The sequence below is a fragment of the Gracilinanus agilis genome, chromosome 5 (assembly GCF_016433145.1).
Source record: "Gracilinanus agilis isolate LMUSP501 chromosome 5, AgileGrace, whole genome shotgun sequence".
Lineage (NCBI taxonomy): Eukaryota > Metazoa > Chordata > Mammalia > Didelphimorphia > Didelphidae > Gracilinanus > Gracilinanus agilis.
Window position 1 is genome coordinate 119,663,090 of NC_058134.1, and position 16,644 is coordinate 119,679,733.

Sequence of the window (16,644 nt, forward strand, 5' to 3'; positions counted from 1 at the left end):
ATCTTCTTATCTTCCTTATTTTAGCTATTTAAATGAAGAGTGGATCCCTTTCTTCAATATCTTGCTGAAGTACAGAGATATCTTAGGATTTGCCTCCCCATCCCTATGGACACACACACAAATCCCTGTGACAGAGAAAACCTATGACTTTGTTATCTTTCTCCCTCAATGGCAGCATGATAATGGGGCTTCTACTGTATTTGGTGGAAAGAAGGCTGGATTTGGAATCACTGGACCTGGATTAAAATCCTTGTTTTTTTCTTTGACAATCCTTTAATCCTCAGAAAATCACTTAACCTCCCTTGTCCTCAGTTTCCTTATCTATAAAGTGGTGGGGTTGGACTAATATAATTATGATGTTGTTTCTGTTGTTCACTCATTTCATTTGTGTCTGATTCTTCATAACCTCATTCGGGGTATTCTTGGAGTGCTCTGCCATTTTCTTCTCTAGCTCATTTTATTGATGGGGAACTGAGGTCAACAGGGTTAAGTGATTTGGCCAGGGTCACACAACTAGTAAGTGTCTGAAGCTGGATTCGAACTCAGTAAGATGAGTTTTCCTAACCCTAGGCACAACACTCTATTCGTTGAGCCAGCTACCTGTCCCAATAATATATGATATATATATTTAATATTAATATACAATATAATAATAATTAACATTTATGTAATCTTTTAAAGTTTATAACACATCTATATAGTCTAAAGTTTAAAAAATATTTGACATATCTTTATCTCATTTGAGCCTTATAAGAACCCTATGAAGTGAGTATCATTATTATCCCCTTTTTCAAATGGAGAAACTGAGGCTGACAGACTTACTTAGGTTCAAACAGCTAGGGAGTATGGAATATGAATTCAAGTCTTCCTGAACACAAGTTGAACATGCTATTCTCTGTGTCATGTAGCTTCCTAAACTGTGGCTAACTAGTGCAGTGGGTAGAATCAGGAAGACCTGAGTTCAAATACAGCCTCAAACACAAACAGCTGTGTGATCGTGGACAAGTCATTTAACATCTATTTATTTCAGTTTTCCTAACTGTAAAATGGGAGTAATAATGAGCCCCTACCTCCTAAGACTGTTATGAAGATTAAATAAGGTAAAATTCAGGAAGCACTTAGCACAGTCCTGGTACACAGCAGACATTGTATAAATACTGTCTATTTTATCATAATTATATTATTATTATAGCATAAGAGAAGCACGAAATAGTATAAGGAATACTACATCTCAAGTCAGAGAGACTTCATTCAAATCATGACTGTTACTCCCTATGGAATTTTGAACCTCTTCCCTGGCCTTCTCCACCTGGCTCTCTTCTTCTCTCTTGCCCTCCCTTCCTCTTCCTCCCTGCCTTCCTCCATGCCTTCCCCTGGCTCTCTTTCCCTCTCCCCTCTGAGGTTACTTTCCTTCTACTCTGTATATGTCTTGTATGGGCATCATTGTTTTCCAACTGCCTCCTTCTTTAGAATGAAGGATCCTTGAGGGCAGGGACCAGATTTTTGCTTTCCTTTGCATATCTGGCATTTAACACAGTGCCTAACACATAACTAGCTTTCATAGAGTGACCAGGTGGTGCAGTGGCCAGAATGCCAGAGTTGGAATTCTGTCTCAAACACTAGCTGTGTGACCCACCCAAGTCACTTTACCTCTACTCATCTCAATTGTCTCATCTGTAAAATGAGAATAATAATAATAATAGCTAGGTAGATAAACATTGTGAGGATCAAATAAGTTTATATATATAAAATATTTTGCAACCCTTAAAACTCTATATAAGTGCTGCCTAGTCTACTACCTTTAGAGATTCATGACTCTGTGATACTTTTCTATGCCTCAGTTTCCTCATTTGTAAAATAAGAAAGATAGTCTGGATCCAGGATTCTTGTATCATTAATCACCTTAGCAGTCCCATGTAGCTAATGGAGCCTTTCTCAAAACATGGTTAGTTGTTTATATTCATCTCTGAAGGAAATGCTACCTTTCAGCTAGGGGTTAGTAAAAATAAAGATGATTGTTTTTCTGATCCACAGTCATACTTCTCTTGAAATCTATCCATGGATACTAAGGATTGTAAGTTAATTCCTGACTTAGATGATCCCTGCTATCCCTTCAAAATCTACATCTTATCCTAGAAGGATGATTTCTCTGAGACTTCTAACTTGATGATCATTTATGGGTTTAAATAATTATACAATGTTGGGGGGTAGGGTTGGACAGCCCACTTCTAACCTGAGTCCTGCTCCTACTGTGCATTGTTCTTTTTTCCCACTTTTCATTTTTATTTAATTAATTAATTTAGACTATTTTTGCCATGGTTACATAATTTATGTTCTTTCCCTCCCCTCCCCTCCTCCCTACCCCCCACCCCCCTGTAGCCAACGAGCAACTCCACTGGGTTTTACACATCATCGATCAAGACTTATTTCCATATTATTAATATTTATATTAGAGTGATCACTTAGGATCTACATCCCCAATCATATCCCCATTGACTAATGTGATCGAGCAGTTGTTTTCCTTCTGTGTTTCTACTCCCACAGTTCTTTCTCTGGATGTGGGTAGCATCTTTCTCATTAGTCCCTCAGAATTGTCCTGGGTCATTGTATTGCTGCTAGTACAGAAGTCCATTACATTTGATTGTGTCACAGTTTATCAGTCTCTGTGTACAATGTTGTCCTGGTTCTTGCCAAAGTTACTTTTCAAGTTACTGTGTTCTCTAATAATAATTTGGACAATACAGCCTCCTCCAGGGTGGAAGAACCATACCTGTTGGATAAATTCTGTTCACAGGGTATCTTAGAGGGCAATCCAGAAAGATTCATTCTGATGATAATGAAGCATTTTTTACTGTAGTTATCATCATTGGCATATATAGCCTGAGTCTTGGTATTCTGCTATTAAAATAAAAATAATCCCTTGAGTTTCCAAAGTATTTATACTTCTCAAAACCCTTTTCATCTATGTTCTCTAATCCCCACAATAGCCCCACGAAGTAAGCAAGATAGGCATTATCTTCCACATTTTACAAGTGAAGAAACTGAGGCCAAGGAGTTCAGTGATTTGTTCATGGTCACAGAGCAATAGTTACTACTAAAAACCCAGGTTTCCTAGCTCCTTGTCCACTATACTGTGTTGTAGTAAAATATAAGATTTCCTTAGGATGGCCCCAAACCACCAGGATTGAGGGAAACAGTTGATTCAAGCAGCAGCTGATGGAACTGACGCATTCACCAAAGTGTTAATATAAAGAAGCCAGAAGATGGGAAGGAAGCAGGTGTTTTCTTGGATGAAGCCAGCCTATGCTTGGTGGAGAGAGAGGATTTAGTGAAAATCAATTGAGTGAGTATAGAGAATAATAAATACCATTATTATTACAATAGCATCTGATGTGATATCTATCTAAATCCTTCATGACTGGAAAATAGGCTAAAACTTTAGGACAAAAGGGGAGCATGTTTAGAGAAAAAGAACAGTATAGGGCTTCAAGTTTAATGACCCTGTTCCATTTGGGTTTGGAGGATGCAGAGAAGGCAGTCCAAGAGAGACATTAGGATCTCAGATTTAGTGGAAACTCAGAGATCAACTAATTGAACTCCTTCATTTTACATATTTTTAAAAATGTAAATTTAAATTTTTTTAAAAAATGGGCCACACAAAAAGTAAGTGTCGTGGATGGGATTCAAACCCAGCTCTTTTTTCAATTCCAAATCCAAACTGATCCTTAGCAGCAGGAGCATAAGAAGTGACAGGGAACATTGTACAGAAGCAGGAGTTGGGAGTAGAGACAAAATGTCAAGGCTAAGGATTAGTTTTTGATAAAAGAAAGGCAGGTGAGGAAAAAAAAGGAGATAGAATAGTAGAGAACCTGAAAAGTTGAGAGAATGGAAGGGTGGTAGGTTTAGGGCCGTGGTGACAAACTTATGGCACATGTGCCAGAGAGGGCACTCAGAACCCTCTCTGTGGGCATATGCACCATTGCACAGCACAGAGTTCACCAGAGTTTGATACTAGAAAGCTAGAAGAACAAAAAACCAGGCTGTTTCCCTCCTCCTCTCCACGTGGGCCTGTAGACATTTCTTACATCACTCTCCCCTCTAAAAGGTTTGCCATCCCTGGCTTAGGGAAGGCATCCTCAATCAAGGCAAAGATATGCTTTGAGATAGCTCCTTAGGAAAATTTGTTGTTGTCATTTAGTCATCTCAATCATGTCTGACTCTGTTACCCCATTTGAGGCTTTCTTAGCAAAGATACTGAGATGGTTTACCATTTTCCTTCTCCAGCTCATTTTACAAATGAGGAAACTGAGACAAGCAGGGTCAAGTGACTTGGTCAGGGTCACACAACTAGTAAATACATGAAACCAGATTTGAATTCAGGTCTTCTTAACTCAAGGCCCAGTGCTCTAGCTACTGTGCCACTTAGCTACTCAACAGAAGTTGATGACAAAAGATCAATTCCTTTTGGAATTGCCCAAGTACAGCAGGTTTATATGTGGCTTTGGTTCTGAAGATTCAACATGAAGCAGGGTCAGTTTCTGGAAAGATGGGATGGCAGGGTGATAGAAATGGCCCCTTCATGCCTTATTGCCTTGGAAGAGGTTGCCATTTTACATTTCAATTAAGAGGTGCACAGGGGTCAATCCACAGCTTCAGCAGAAGGGAATCTAACCAGCCCAGCCTCCGCCACATCAATTATTATTAATGAACTTCCTCTCAGAGCAGCCAACCTTTTTATATGCAAACTAGGCCTTTATGGGACCACTGGCAATCAGGGCTCATTAATGGACTCATCATAAGCCATGGAAGGGATATAATGGAAGGTGAGAGGAGAGATTGAGGCTTAAGCATCTCTCTGGAGGGTTTGCCTCTCCACCTCTCCTGGACTATATCCAGCCCAGTCCCCTGGGCTCAGGTGCCAGCCAATCACAAGTGTAACAGCTTCCTGGACTCAGCAGGTTCTTTGCTAGGTGACAAGAGGTCCATCCTTTCCTCACTCTGTTGGAGATTCACCACCCTCTACAAATGTGCTTCCCAGGTTTAAGGGCATTATACATTGATAGTATTTTCTAATTATCCAAAGCTTGAGTCAGAATTCCTGATGCCTCAGTTTCTCTTTTGTGAAATGTGGTAGGATCTAGTGGGCCAACAGAGGAGTCTTAGAAGTCAGCTACACATATATGATGCTTTTGTGACATAACAATCAATAAATGTAATCTCTATTTGGATGTCTCATGGGTCCTTCAAATGCTAAATGCCTTAAAGTGAGTTTATTGTCATTACCCATAGATTTCTTCCACCACCTGTTTTAACCAGTGCCCCTACCATTCACTCTCTCCCATATTCAAAAGCTTGGTGTCTTTCTGACTTATCTGTCACTTTGCATATTCAGTTGTCTATCATGTCTTAGATTGCTTCTCCCTCCACAACAATCTCAATACATTTTCTTCCTCTTCTGTCTCTCTTCCTCCCAGAATCAGTCCCAACTGCCACCGTATTCCTATAAGTCCTCATTAATCTTGTTACCTTTTTTTTAAACCCTCACTTTCCATCTTAGAATTAATATTGTGTATTGGCAGAAGAGCAATAAGAGCAAGGGAATTGGGGGTTAAATGCCTTGTCCAGGGTCACACAGCTACAAAGTGTCTAAGGTCACATTTGAACCCAGGACCTCTCTAGGCCTGGCTCTCAATTCATTGAGCCATCTAGTTACCCCCATCTCCCCTCCCCATTTCTCTTGTTATAGGATTATAGCTACATAATTGAAAGGGGCCTGTGAAATCATAGGTGAAGAAATGAAGATGTGAAGAGATTAAATGACTTTCCCAAAGTGATAGGGATAGTAAGTAGAAGAATTAGAAGAGGAATCTAGGTTCTCTGACCCCAAAAACAGTGGTCTGCACCAGGCTGCCTCTCAAAGGAAGGTTTTCTTTCCCTTCCCAGATTCTCTGCTCCTAGATAAAACCCCACATTCATGATATCACGTAAAAGAGATCAGACTTTCTCTGCTTGCCCCTCAAGTCAGAACAAAGACTAGTGTATAGAAGATAGGGAGAGGCAAATTTAGATGTGATGTTAGGAGAAGCTTCCTTATTGTCAGAGCTGTCCAGTAGTGGAGTAGACTGACTTGGAAGATCTTAGGTTCTTCATTTGAGATCTTTATTCAAGGGTTAAGATCAGCTTGACGCCCATAACTTGGGGAGTATCCTTGTTCACATGTGAGTTGGACTAAATAATCTCTGAGGTCCTGTGTTGTTGAGTTATTTCAGTCATGTCCAATTCTTCCTAACCCCATTTGGGATTTTCTTGGCAAAGATACTAGAATGGTTTGCCACTTCCTTCTCCAGCTCATTTTAATATGAGGAAACTGAGGCAAACCGCCTTAAATGACTTGGTCAGGTCTAGTAAGATTTGAACTCATAAAGATGAGTCTTCCTGATTCTAAGTTCCAAGTCCAGTGCTCTCTCTGCTGCACCACCTAGCTGCCCAAAAGTTCCTAACAACTCTGAAATTCTATGATTTTTATTTCACCCTGTCCTCTTTCTCTTTTCTTTCATAAAGTTCCTTCCTCCTTCCCTCCCTCCATTTTTCCTTCCCAGCCCCCCTTTCTTTCTCCCCCTTCCTCACTCCCACCTTTTCTCCCTTCTTTCCCTCCCTCCCTTCTCCCTCCTTCCTTTCTTCCATCTTTCTCTTTGCCTCTCTCTCTTTATCTCAAATTCAATGTCTCAACCAAATGCATCATCTTTCCCGTACAAAATTTGCTCCATGATCTAATTTCTCCTTTTCTGCTAGTGTTTCCATCATTTTTTCAGTCAACCAGGCTCAAACCTAATATTCATCATTGACTCCCTCCTTATTCCACCTCCCATCCCCATAAACACAGCAATGATATGCCAGGTTCTTTTAGTTCTTTCCCTTTTTATTCTTACTGCCCTTTCTTTAGTTCAGGTCCTCATTAGTTTTTTTCCTGGACTACTAAAGTAGTCTCCTACCTGTCTTTACCATCTCCAGGCTTCCCTTGTGCCCCCAATTCATCCTCCACACTGCTGACAGATTAACCTTCTTCTTAATACACAGCCATGATCATCATACTTCATGGCTCAAAACCTTTCAATGATTCTCTATTGCCTACTAAATTCAGTAAAAGATAGACTGGCATCCAAAGCATCCCACAAAGTGGCCCCAATCTAGTATTCAAGTCTTTCTTCTCCTTCAGGGACTTTATTCTGAAGCCAAATTGGAATTCTCTCCTTTCTGTCTTTATCCCAGCTGTCCCCTATGTCCTCCCTCTTCATTATCTCCCATCTATTGAAATCCTACCTGTCCTTAAAGACCCAGCTCACATGTTACCTCCTCCAAGAAACTGTTCTTGATCCCTTGTACCAGGCTCAAGAAAAGTAATCCCTTATTCTTATGAACCCTTAAAGAAAACATGGTGATTGGTGATGGAGCGAGAAAAAGGGGGAATCGGAGCATGGACAGTGGGCAAGATAAGTGATAATACAGAGGCTAAAATACTGCAGAGAAAGTATTTCTATAGAAGGCAGACACCTCTATGTTTTTCAATAACTCAGGTGTCATATAGGAGCTCCCTGGTGTGTGTGTGTGTGTATGTGTGTGTGTGTGTGTATGTGTGTGTGTGTGTGTGTGTGTGTGTGTGTGTGAGAGAGAGAGAGAGAGAGAGAGAGAGACGCACACAGAGACAGAGAGACAAAGACAGAGAGACAGAGACAGAGATACAGAGACAGAGACAGAGATACAGAGACAGAGACGGAGAGACAGAGAGAGGGAGAGGGAGAGAGCCACTTACAACTGGAATGTTGAGGCTGAGACCTTGTGTGTAATCAAGCCTACTCCCCCTTCTCTTTTCCTGCTGGCCTTTCCAGCTCCTGCAGCTCCTCTTTATCTCCTCCTCGGATAATGGCATGTGCAGCCTGGAGGGATCAGACGTCTCGGAGGGGAGATTAGTTTAATGGAACTGTGGATCTCCCCCTTCAGCAAGCCTGCTCTGCTTGTCGGCTTGCAGATAGATCTCTCAGTGGGTGTACTTGTTCCTATGTATGGCCATGTTCATTCTGTCTTCCCTCCTCCTCTTCTCCCCTCCTGTTCCCTCCCCTCCTCTCTTCAACTCTTCTTCCTCCACTTCTTTCCCTTATCCTCCCCTCTCCTCTCCACCTTCTCTTTTTCTTTCTCCTCTTTCCTATATCTTCTTCTCTCCTTCCTCCTTCATTCTTTACTTCTCCTATACCTGGAAAAGCTAGGGATAGATAGATGAGAGCTAAAAGATAAGGGACCCAACCCTAGCCTTTGTTCTTTGGAAGTACTCTGTGCTGTACTGAGGCAATTGTTTCAGGGAAGAGGATCTTAATCTAACATCTAAAAACTTGTCTGTTTAATTTTATAATTTGGTAACTGTATTGTTTAATACAATTGGTTTCCTTTGCCGGTCAGTCAAGAACACATAGAATGTGGCAGGCACTATGCTAAGTGCTCGGGATACAAAAAAAGTTAAAAGAGAGTCCCTGTACTGGATGAACTCACAATCTAGTAAGAGAGGCAACATGCAAATAATTATGTAAAAAAGCTGTGCACAGGATAAATTGGCAATAATCCAAAGAGAGAGGGCACTAGAATTAAGTGGGATCAGGAAAGGCTTCCTATAGAAGTATATCTGGGACTTGTGGAAATCCTTTTTATTTTATTTTATGCATTCAAACATGATTCTGAATAGGGGTCTATAGGGTTTGCCAGACTGCCAAGGGATCCAAAAAGAGGGGAAAAAAGATTAGGAACTCTTGATTTGGGTTCACATTATAAAAAGGGAAAGGTTGTAAGGGAGGAACAATCACCAATAAGAGAACATCCTGGGATTGTTCCAGACAACATTCTTTGTCTTTTACCTCTGCCATCTTCACATAATTGACTTTCTTTCTGACCTACCCTTCTAAGGGGAAATAGAGAACAGCCAGAAGCTGTAGATCCTCTACAGGGAAATGGTAATTCCTCCTCCTGGTCTCCATACCTGTCGAGTGCCTGGGCATCCTTAGGGATCGAGACCCTATGTAAATAATTCTATGTCTCTCATGATTTTGATAGCTAATCTACCCAGGAGTCATCATTCTTGGTGTGCTTAGTCCAGACCCTAGAGGGTGGCAGTCTAGGGGCCAGGGCAAAATGGCATGGTGTGATTTATGTCCCTCACATGTTATTCTAGCAAAGTTATTAAAATCCTCTCTCCTTCCAAAGCACTTTTCCCTCCCTTGAGAAAAGAGTATTAGACTCATACGCAAGATCAGCAGAGCTCCAGGAATACTAATCCATTTTTCCACCAAGGACTCTATAAAGTACAGTGAACAGAGCCATTTTGGTTCTTTAGACCAAACAAGGATGCCTAAATTCCTCATCCTTTATACCCTTGGTCTGGGCTCCACATAGCACTGAAGACCACACAACACCTTATTTCAAAAGTCCTTACAAATTTATCTTATTCCCACCAAGTACATAGGATATAGTTGCCTAACAATGCAGAAAACATACTGGAATGAGTACTTTCTTTGGAATCAGAGTCCTGGGTTCAGATTCTGATTCTACTACTTACTATCTGAGTATCCTAAGCCAAGTCATTAATGACTTCTTTGGGCTTCAGTTCCTCATCTGATATGAGGGGAGTGAGCCACAGAAACTCTTTGAAGTCTAAAGTTATAATCCTCTGGTCTTAATATATGCATTCCTTCTTCTTCTCTTTCTCTCTGTGCCTGTCTTTCTGTATCCCTCTGACTCTCTGTGTCTGTCTTTCTCTCTATATATATCAGTGGTTCCCAAACTTTTTTGGCCTACTTCTCCCTTTCCAGAAAAAATATTACTTAGCCCCCTGGAAATGATTTTTTTTAATTTTAATAGCAATTAATAGGAAAGATAAATACACCTGTGGCCATTACCACTCTCCTGGATTGCTGCAGCACCCACCAGGGGGTGGTGGCACCCACTTTGGGAATCACGGCTCTAGATTAATAGTCGATAAGTGATTAGATGGATGTTAACCTAGACCTCAATTTCTCATCTATTAAAAAAGAAGGGCAAGATAATCTCTTTGTCTCTTGATGTCAGGTCTCTATTTGAGAATCATAGCAGGGGCAGGGAGGGAAGGGGCTAAATCTGGAGACATTCTCTTCATGTTTGACTTTTCATCCTCTCCTAACCTCAGTCCTCTCTGCTCTCAGGATTGCCCTCAGCTGCTGCAAGTGGACAAGATCCTGGTGCCTGTGGAGGTGATCAAACCCATTACCCTGAAGGCCAAGAACTTGCCCCAGCCCCAATCAGGTCAGCGGGGCTATGAGTGCATCCTCAACATCCAAGGCACCGAGCAGAGGGTACCTGCCCTGCGCTTCAACAGCTCCAGCGTACAGTGCCAAAACACCTCTGTGAGTGCTACCCCATGTTCACATCTCTCTCTGACTCCGATTCCCCTTTCCATGGTCCCTTTCTCTGGAGTTATGTCAGATCCTCCCTGGAGGTGTCCTTTCAAACACCCAGAATTTTTTGGTATCTCCTTCTCCTGGAAGGATTTGAAACCAGAAAAACCAGGCTCCTTCTTCATGGCATCAAGATGGCCTAAATGAGGTAGGGGTACGGTGATAAGGCAGAAGAAGGAAGTCAGTCCTAAGATTAATCACCAGGACCACAGAGCCCTATAAATGTACAGATGATTTTACTCTAACTGTGGCTGAACTCCCAGGAGAACCATTTCCATTCTCCTCACTGTACCAAGCATATGGAAGCCATTGCTTAGACCTTCCTTCCTGAAGCTCATTATTGCTCCTACCTAATTGAGAGCTGGTCTTCTAGGCAAGATCAGTTGTTAAAGTTCACCCAGATCCAAAAGAACATTTTCCCAAAACAGTAGATCACGTCTCTAAGTTGCATCAGCCCTTTCCCTCTCTTCATCACAAGGAGTACCAAGTGAAAGACGGTTTGGACAAGAACAAAACTAGTCCCCTCCTAACCAACTTTGGTGAATTAACTTTATGAACATCAGTTTTCTCAGAAATAAAATGGACCAAGGTACCACAGGCATAGAGGCAGTTAGGTGGCACGGTGGATAGAATGCTAGACCTAGGGTCCTAATGACCAGAGCCTAAATGGAACCTCAGATACTTTCTGGCTATCTCCCTGAGCAAGTCACTTAACCCCTGTCTACCTCAGCTTTTTCATCTGTAAAATGGAGGCAATATTAATACTAACCTCCCAGGGTTCTTGTAAGGATAAAAATGAGATAATAATTATAAAATTCTTTGCAATCTTCAACACACTATATAAATGCTAAACTCTTATTATTAGAACTAGACACAACTTTACAGATCATCTAATCCCTCTCCATCATTTATATAAAATGAAACTGAGACCCATTCGGTGACTCAGCCAGGATCAAATATACCATAGGTAACAAAGGAAAGGATAATCATACTGGCACATTTAGTTTGGGTTCTGAGGGTCTGAATTCACATGCTAATGACTGACTACAAGATTAAAAAATTCATCTTGCCAGAGCCTCAGTTTCCTTGTCTGTAAAATGAAGAAGCTTAGAGGACTCATTATGGAGGTCTGACAAAGAGGTAATAGCCCTCAATGTTCCTAATGAAATATGAATTTTTGGACAATACCATTTGCAAAAAAAATGGTTCTTCTTGGCTGCATATTTGTTATGAAATTTCATTATTCTTTTTTTAACCAATTTGGGAGAGAGGAAGTAAATGCTTATTAATTGAAAATGTAACATTAAATTAAAATAGAATTAAGATATTAAACTAGGTGACTTTGAAAGTCCCGTCTAATTTGAGATCTATGCCCCTCATGACCTGTCTTAGACTTAGACCCCTTATTGGCAAAATGATGGGAATGAACAAAATGCCCCAATATCTATTCCAGCTCCAAATCTTATAGCACAATGGTTCCCAAACTTTTTTGACCTACCCCCCCTTTCCAGAAAAAATATTATTTAGCGCCCCCTGGAAATTAATTTTTTTAATTTTAACAGCAATTAATAGGAAAGATAAATGCACCTGTGGCCATCACCACTCTCCTGGATCACTGCAGCACCCACCAGGGGGCAGTGGTGCCCACTTTGGGAATCACTGTTTTAGCATATCTCAGCTACCTAAACCACAGGATTGTTGCTAGAAGAGCACTTTGTAAATCTTCAAGATTTATATAAACATGAGTAATTATGATTACTATTGGTTTGTGGTTGTTGCTCAATTGTTTTCAGGCATGTCTAACTCTTTGTGATGCCAGGTGGGGTTTTCTTGGCAAAGATACTGGAATCATTTGCCATTTCCTTTTCTAGCTCATTTAACAGATGAGGAAATTGAGGGTTAGATGACTTACCCAGGGTCACACACACAGATACTAATGAGTATCTGAAACTCAGAAAGATGAGTCTTTATCGGTGCCACCTCACTGCCTGTTACTATTAGTATCACTATTAGTAATGTTGTTATTGTGGTGTTATGCTGAAGAAACCAGCACATTTATCTGCCTGTTTTTCTATGTGGTTATCTACCAGACTTCTCTATCTACTGCTCTCTCAGTGCCCCATCCTTAGCTATTTATGTATTAACTCTCCTGGCTATCTTGTTTCCTTTATGCCTAACTTTTGACCTTCTCATCTGTCAACAAACCTCACAATCTCTCTCATTCCTCTGATGTGTTTCCTTCCATCATAGAACACCAAGTGTTCAAGAAAAGACAGTCGACATCTATCCATTCGCCCATCAGTCACTGGCTATTTGTCTGATTGGAAAGATCACAGTGACTAGATCTGGGAGCATTAAGAATGACTTGGGATTTGATAGATGAAGAGGATAATGGAAAGATTGTGAGATTATTGTTGGGAATCTGTTAAAGAAAAGGAGTCACAGCTAGGGAAACTGATGCAGCTCTAGTCCAAAATGCAGAATTCTAGGCTCTGAGCTAAAACATGACCCCATAACCCTTGAACATTATTCACAAGCCAATGAACAAATTTCTATGGCTCTCTGTTTACTCCTCCCCCTCTCCTCTAAGTGCCAGAGTGCTTGCTGTCTAAATCTAGTGTCCTGTAGAAATTTTGAAAACAAGGTGTGAAATATTCCACATTTCCTCTAAGACTCTGAGGCCCAGTGGAAGAGATTCAGCTAAGAATTGTCTCCCCAGCCATAAAATCCCATATGAGAAAAGACAAGCCTACAGTGCATTTAGCTTTCAAGACTGCAGAGCAAGGATCCTTATTCCCTTAGGAGATTAAACCCCTAAGAAGCTTAGAGGGCTCATTATGGAAGTATGACAAAGAGGTAATAGACCTCAATATTCCTATTCAGTCTCTCTAAACACTGACAAAGGTTCAAGGCCAAAGCCTTGGCCAGAGGAGAAGGCCTGAGCTCTGGAGTCAATTCCTATATCAGGTGTTCTTCAGATATGAATAGATCTCTGCTGGGCCACTGTTAGAAATAAAAATAATGACTAATATTTTTAAAGCTGTCACTATGTGATATCAGTGTAACAATTCTGTCAGTATTATTTTCCCCATTTTACAAATGAAGAAAAGACACAGTAGATTTAAAGTCTGGAATACTCCTCTTCCTGATTTCAATTGGGACTCAGACACTTACTAGCTTTGGGACCCTAGGCAAGTCACTTAACTCTGTTGACCTCAGTTTCCTCATCTGTCAAATGATCTGGAGAAGGAAATGGCAAATCATTCTGTTTTCTTTGCCAAAAAAACCCCAAATGGGGTCACAAAGATGCACACACGACTGAAATGAATGAACAACAATAACAAGATTAGGAACTAAAAGATAAAAGTGGCATCCTTGGAGTCCCGAGGTTCATAAGTGACAGAGGCAGGATTTGAACCCACATTTTCCTGATCCCCAAGTCCATCCTAATCACGCATGCTGCTTTCCATTCCTGTAGAATGTATACTCTGAGTTGCTCTAGCACTAGTGAAGATGAGTCCTTTGTAAATGTCTTGTTCTACCCACTACACTACCCATTCTAGACACTACTAGAACAGTCATAATATATTCTTGTGAAATAGCTCAGTCCCAAAGGTGCTAAAAGAAAGCTTGAATTATTAGCATCTTCTAAGAAGGCTGGTAACTGGTGTGACAGTAAATGTCAGCTCTCCAGGAAAAAAATGTATATAGGGTACACTTTTAAATTTAATCTGCATTATTAACATTTTCTCCATCACTTTCTTAAGTTTAGATCATTAAAAACCCAATAAATCAAGCCCTGATGTGAAGCCTTGCTGATTTCCAGGGTACAGATGCTCACACTGAAAATTCACCAGGGAAAGCTGGTATAAGCCGAGTATAGCATACCCCAGCCATAGATCACGTTGAATCTGCCATTGTTCTGTTGATCTCTTGACTCATTTGCAGGGTTTTAAATACCATTTCTATTTGGGCACTGTAGGGCATTTTCTTAAAGTAATGACCATGGGGAATACTTGAAAAAATACTGGCAGAGAGGTCAACAGACCTGGATTCTGGTCCCAGTCTCTAGCCCTCAGCTGGCCGTATGATCTTGGGCAAATGGTTCCATTTCTCTGGGCTTCTGTTTATTCATCTGTAAAATTAGAGGGTTCACTGAGGTAAGCGACAATGTCTCTCCCACCTCAAGATTCTATGAATGAGCTCTCCAGGTACCTCTAAGGGCAACTGTCATAATACGGCAGCAAGACAAAGAAATCTCAACCACAGTAATAATGAGTCATCTGAAAGGTAAGCCTTGCCATTGGCCATGACTTTTTCTGCAGGCTTGGCTTTGCCCAGATGTGCCCAGGTGCTGCACTCTTATTATCCATGGGCTGCGGCTCACATATAAACATCTGCGTGGCCAGTTTTCATTCGCTCAGATCTAAGAGCCGTGCGTCATGAGCAGCCCCACATGGAGGAACTCTGCATCCAGAAATGCTGTGACACGATGCAAAATCCTTCTCCTTCTCATAGATGGAGAATCAGTCAAGAAGTCACCAACAGGCTTTTACTCAATGCCTACTCTGTGTAAGGCAGATAGAAAGAAAGAAAAAGTCAGTCCCTGCTCTCCAAGAGTTCACAGTCTAATAGAGGAGATAACATAGAAAATCTGGCCACTGAGCTATGGATTTGTTTTAAACCCTCACTTTCTGTCTAAGAACCAATACTATGTATTGATTCTAAGGAGGAAGAGTGGTAAGGGTGGGCAATGGGGGTCAAGTGACCTGCCCAGGATCACACAGCTTGGAAGTATCTGAGGCCAAATTCGAATGCAGAATCTCCTGTTTAAACTAAGCCACTAAGCCATTTAGCTGAGCCATCTAGCTGCCTTCAGAGCTATGAATTCTAAGGTGTGAGAGAAGAGTTGATGGTAATAGGACTGACACTTATTGATTGCTTTAAGATTTATAAAGCATTTTATACACATTACTATATTTGCTATTCATAACAATCCTAAGATAGTAACTTATCTTAGTTAAGAACCTCAGTTTCAGGGCAGCTGAGTGGCTCAGTGGATTGAGAGGCAGGCCTGGAGATGGGAGGTCCTAGGTTCAAATCTGGCCTCAGACACTTCCTAGCTGTGTGACCCTGGGCAAGTCACTTAGCCCCCATTGCTTAGCCCTTACCACTCTTCTGCCTTGGAGCCAACAGCATTGGCTCCAAGGCGGAAGGTAAGGGTTTAATTTTTTAAAAGAACCTCAGTTTCCCTAACTGTAAAATTGGGGATAGGGAAACTGAGGCTCTTAACTAAGTGACTCAACTATGGTTACACACCAGGTCTCTCCAGCATCCTATTTTTACGCTCTATACTGTGTTACTGTGTTGCTTCCTGATGAAGTCTCAATCAAATTTCTTTCTTTCTCAGAACCCCTGTTTGCCCAAAGGTAAAGGGGGAGTGTTGAACTGATCGTTTCCCCTTTTCCTCAGGGACACAGTCCCAGGGATGGTGCCTCTGCCACACTCTCTGGAGTCCTGAAACCTGAACAGATGACTACTGTTTCTCACATTTTAGAGTTTCTTCTCCTGACTAGAAGTATATGGCATCAGAGAGGCTTAGAGCTTTGGGGGATTGTTTTTTGGGGAAAGATGGAAGATGGAGTGAGGGAGAGAAGGCGAGAAATGAGAATGAAAGGAAGGGGAGGGACGTCGGCAACACAGGTGCCCCATCTGGCTCAAGAATTGGGAGTCCTCAAATCTAGGCTTTCCCAGCCAAGGTCATACACAGATTAAGCCATCCAGGGGCCCAATCCTGGAGCACCTGACCTTGACTGAGACGCTTAACCTCCTTGTTCCTGGGATCTCTGGGGAGCTGTAGCAGCCTCCTTGGCCTTGGGGGGCTTGTTCAATTAACTGTCCTATGATTGCACAGAGCTATATAAATGCTAAGTGGTCTATAAAGAATGGGGGAAGGGAGGGGAGATTGGAGGTAGGATGGAGAAGGTGCTGCAAGGCAGTACCGGCAAAGACATCCTGTACCCTGAGTAGAGGAGGGAGGCACCCCTGGGACTGGGACAGCCACAGAAGAAAGGAGATGCCCCAAAGGAAAGTGACTTCCCTGGGCTGGGAGCGGGAGCCCTGGGGCTTAATGAACTTATCTGGGAATATTTTGACAGTCTCTGCCCCCTGA

The 16,644-nt window shown here is 41.6% G+C and overlaps 1 protein-coding gene across 1 annotated transcript in view; it reads left to right on the plus strand.

Annotated features, from left to right (window-relative positions):
- The window catches only part of PLXNA4 (plexin A4), a 588,990-nt gene that overhangs the window by 465,841 nt on the left and 106,505 nt on the right, over positions 1-16,644 (plus strand). Inside the window, exon 9 of the mRNA XM_044679013.1 lies at positions 10,221-10,421. Coding sequence (XP_044534948.1) covers positions 10,221-10,421 — 201 coding nt within the window. The remainder of the gene's footprint in view (positions 1-10,220; positions 10,422-16,644) is intronic.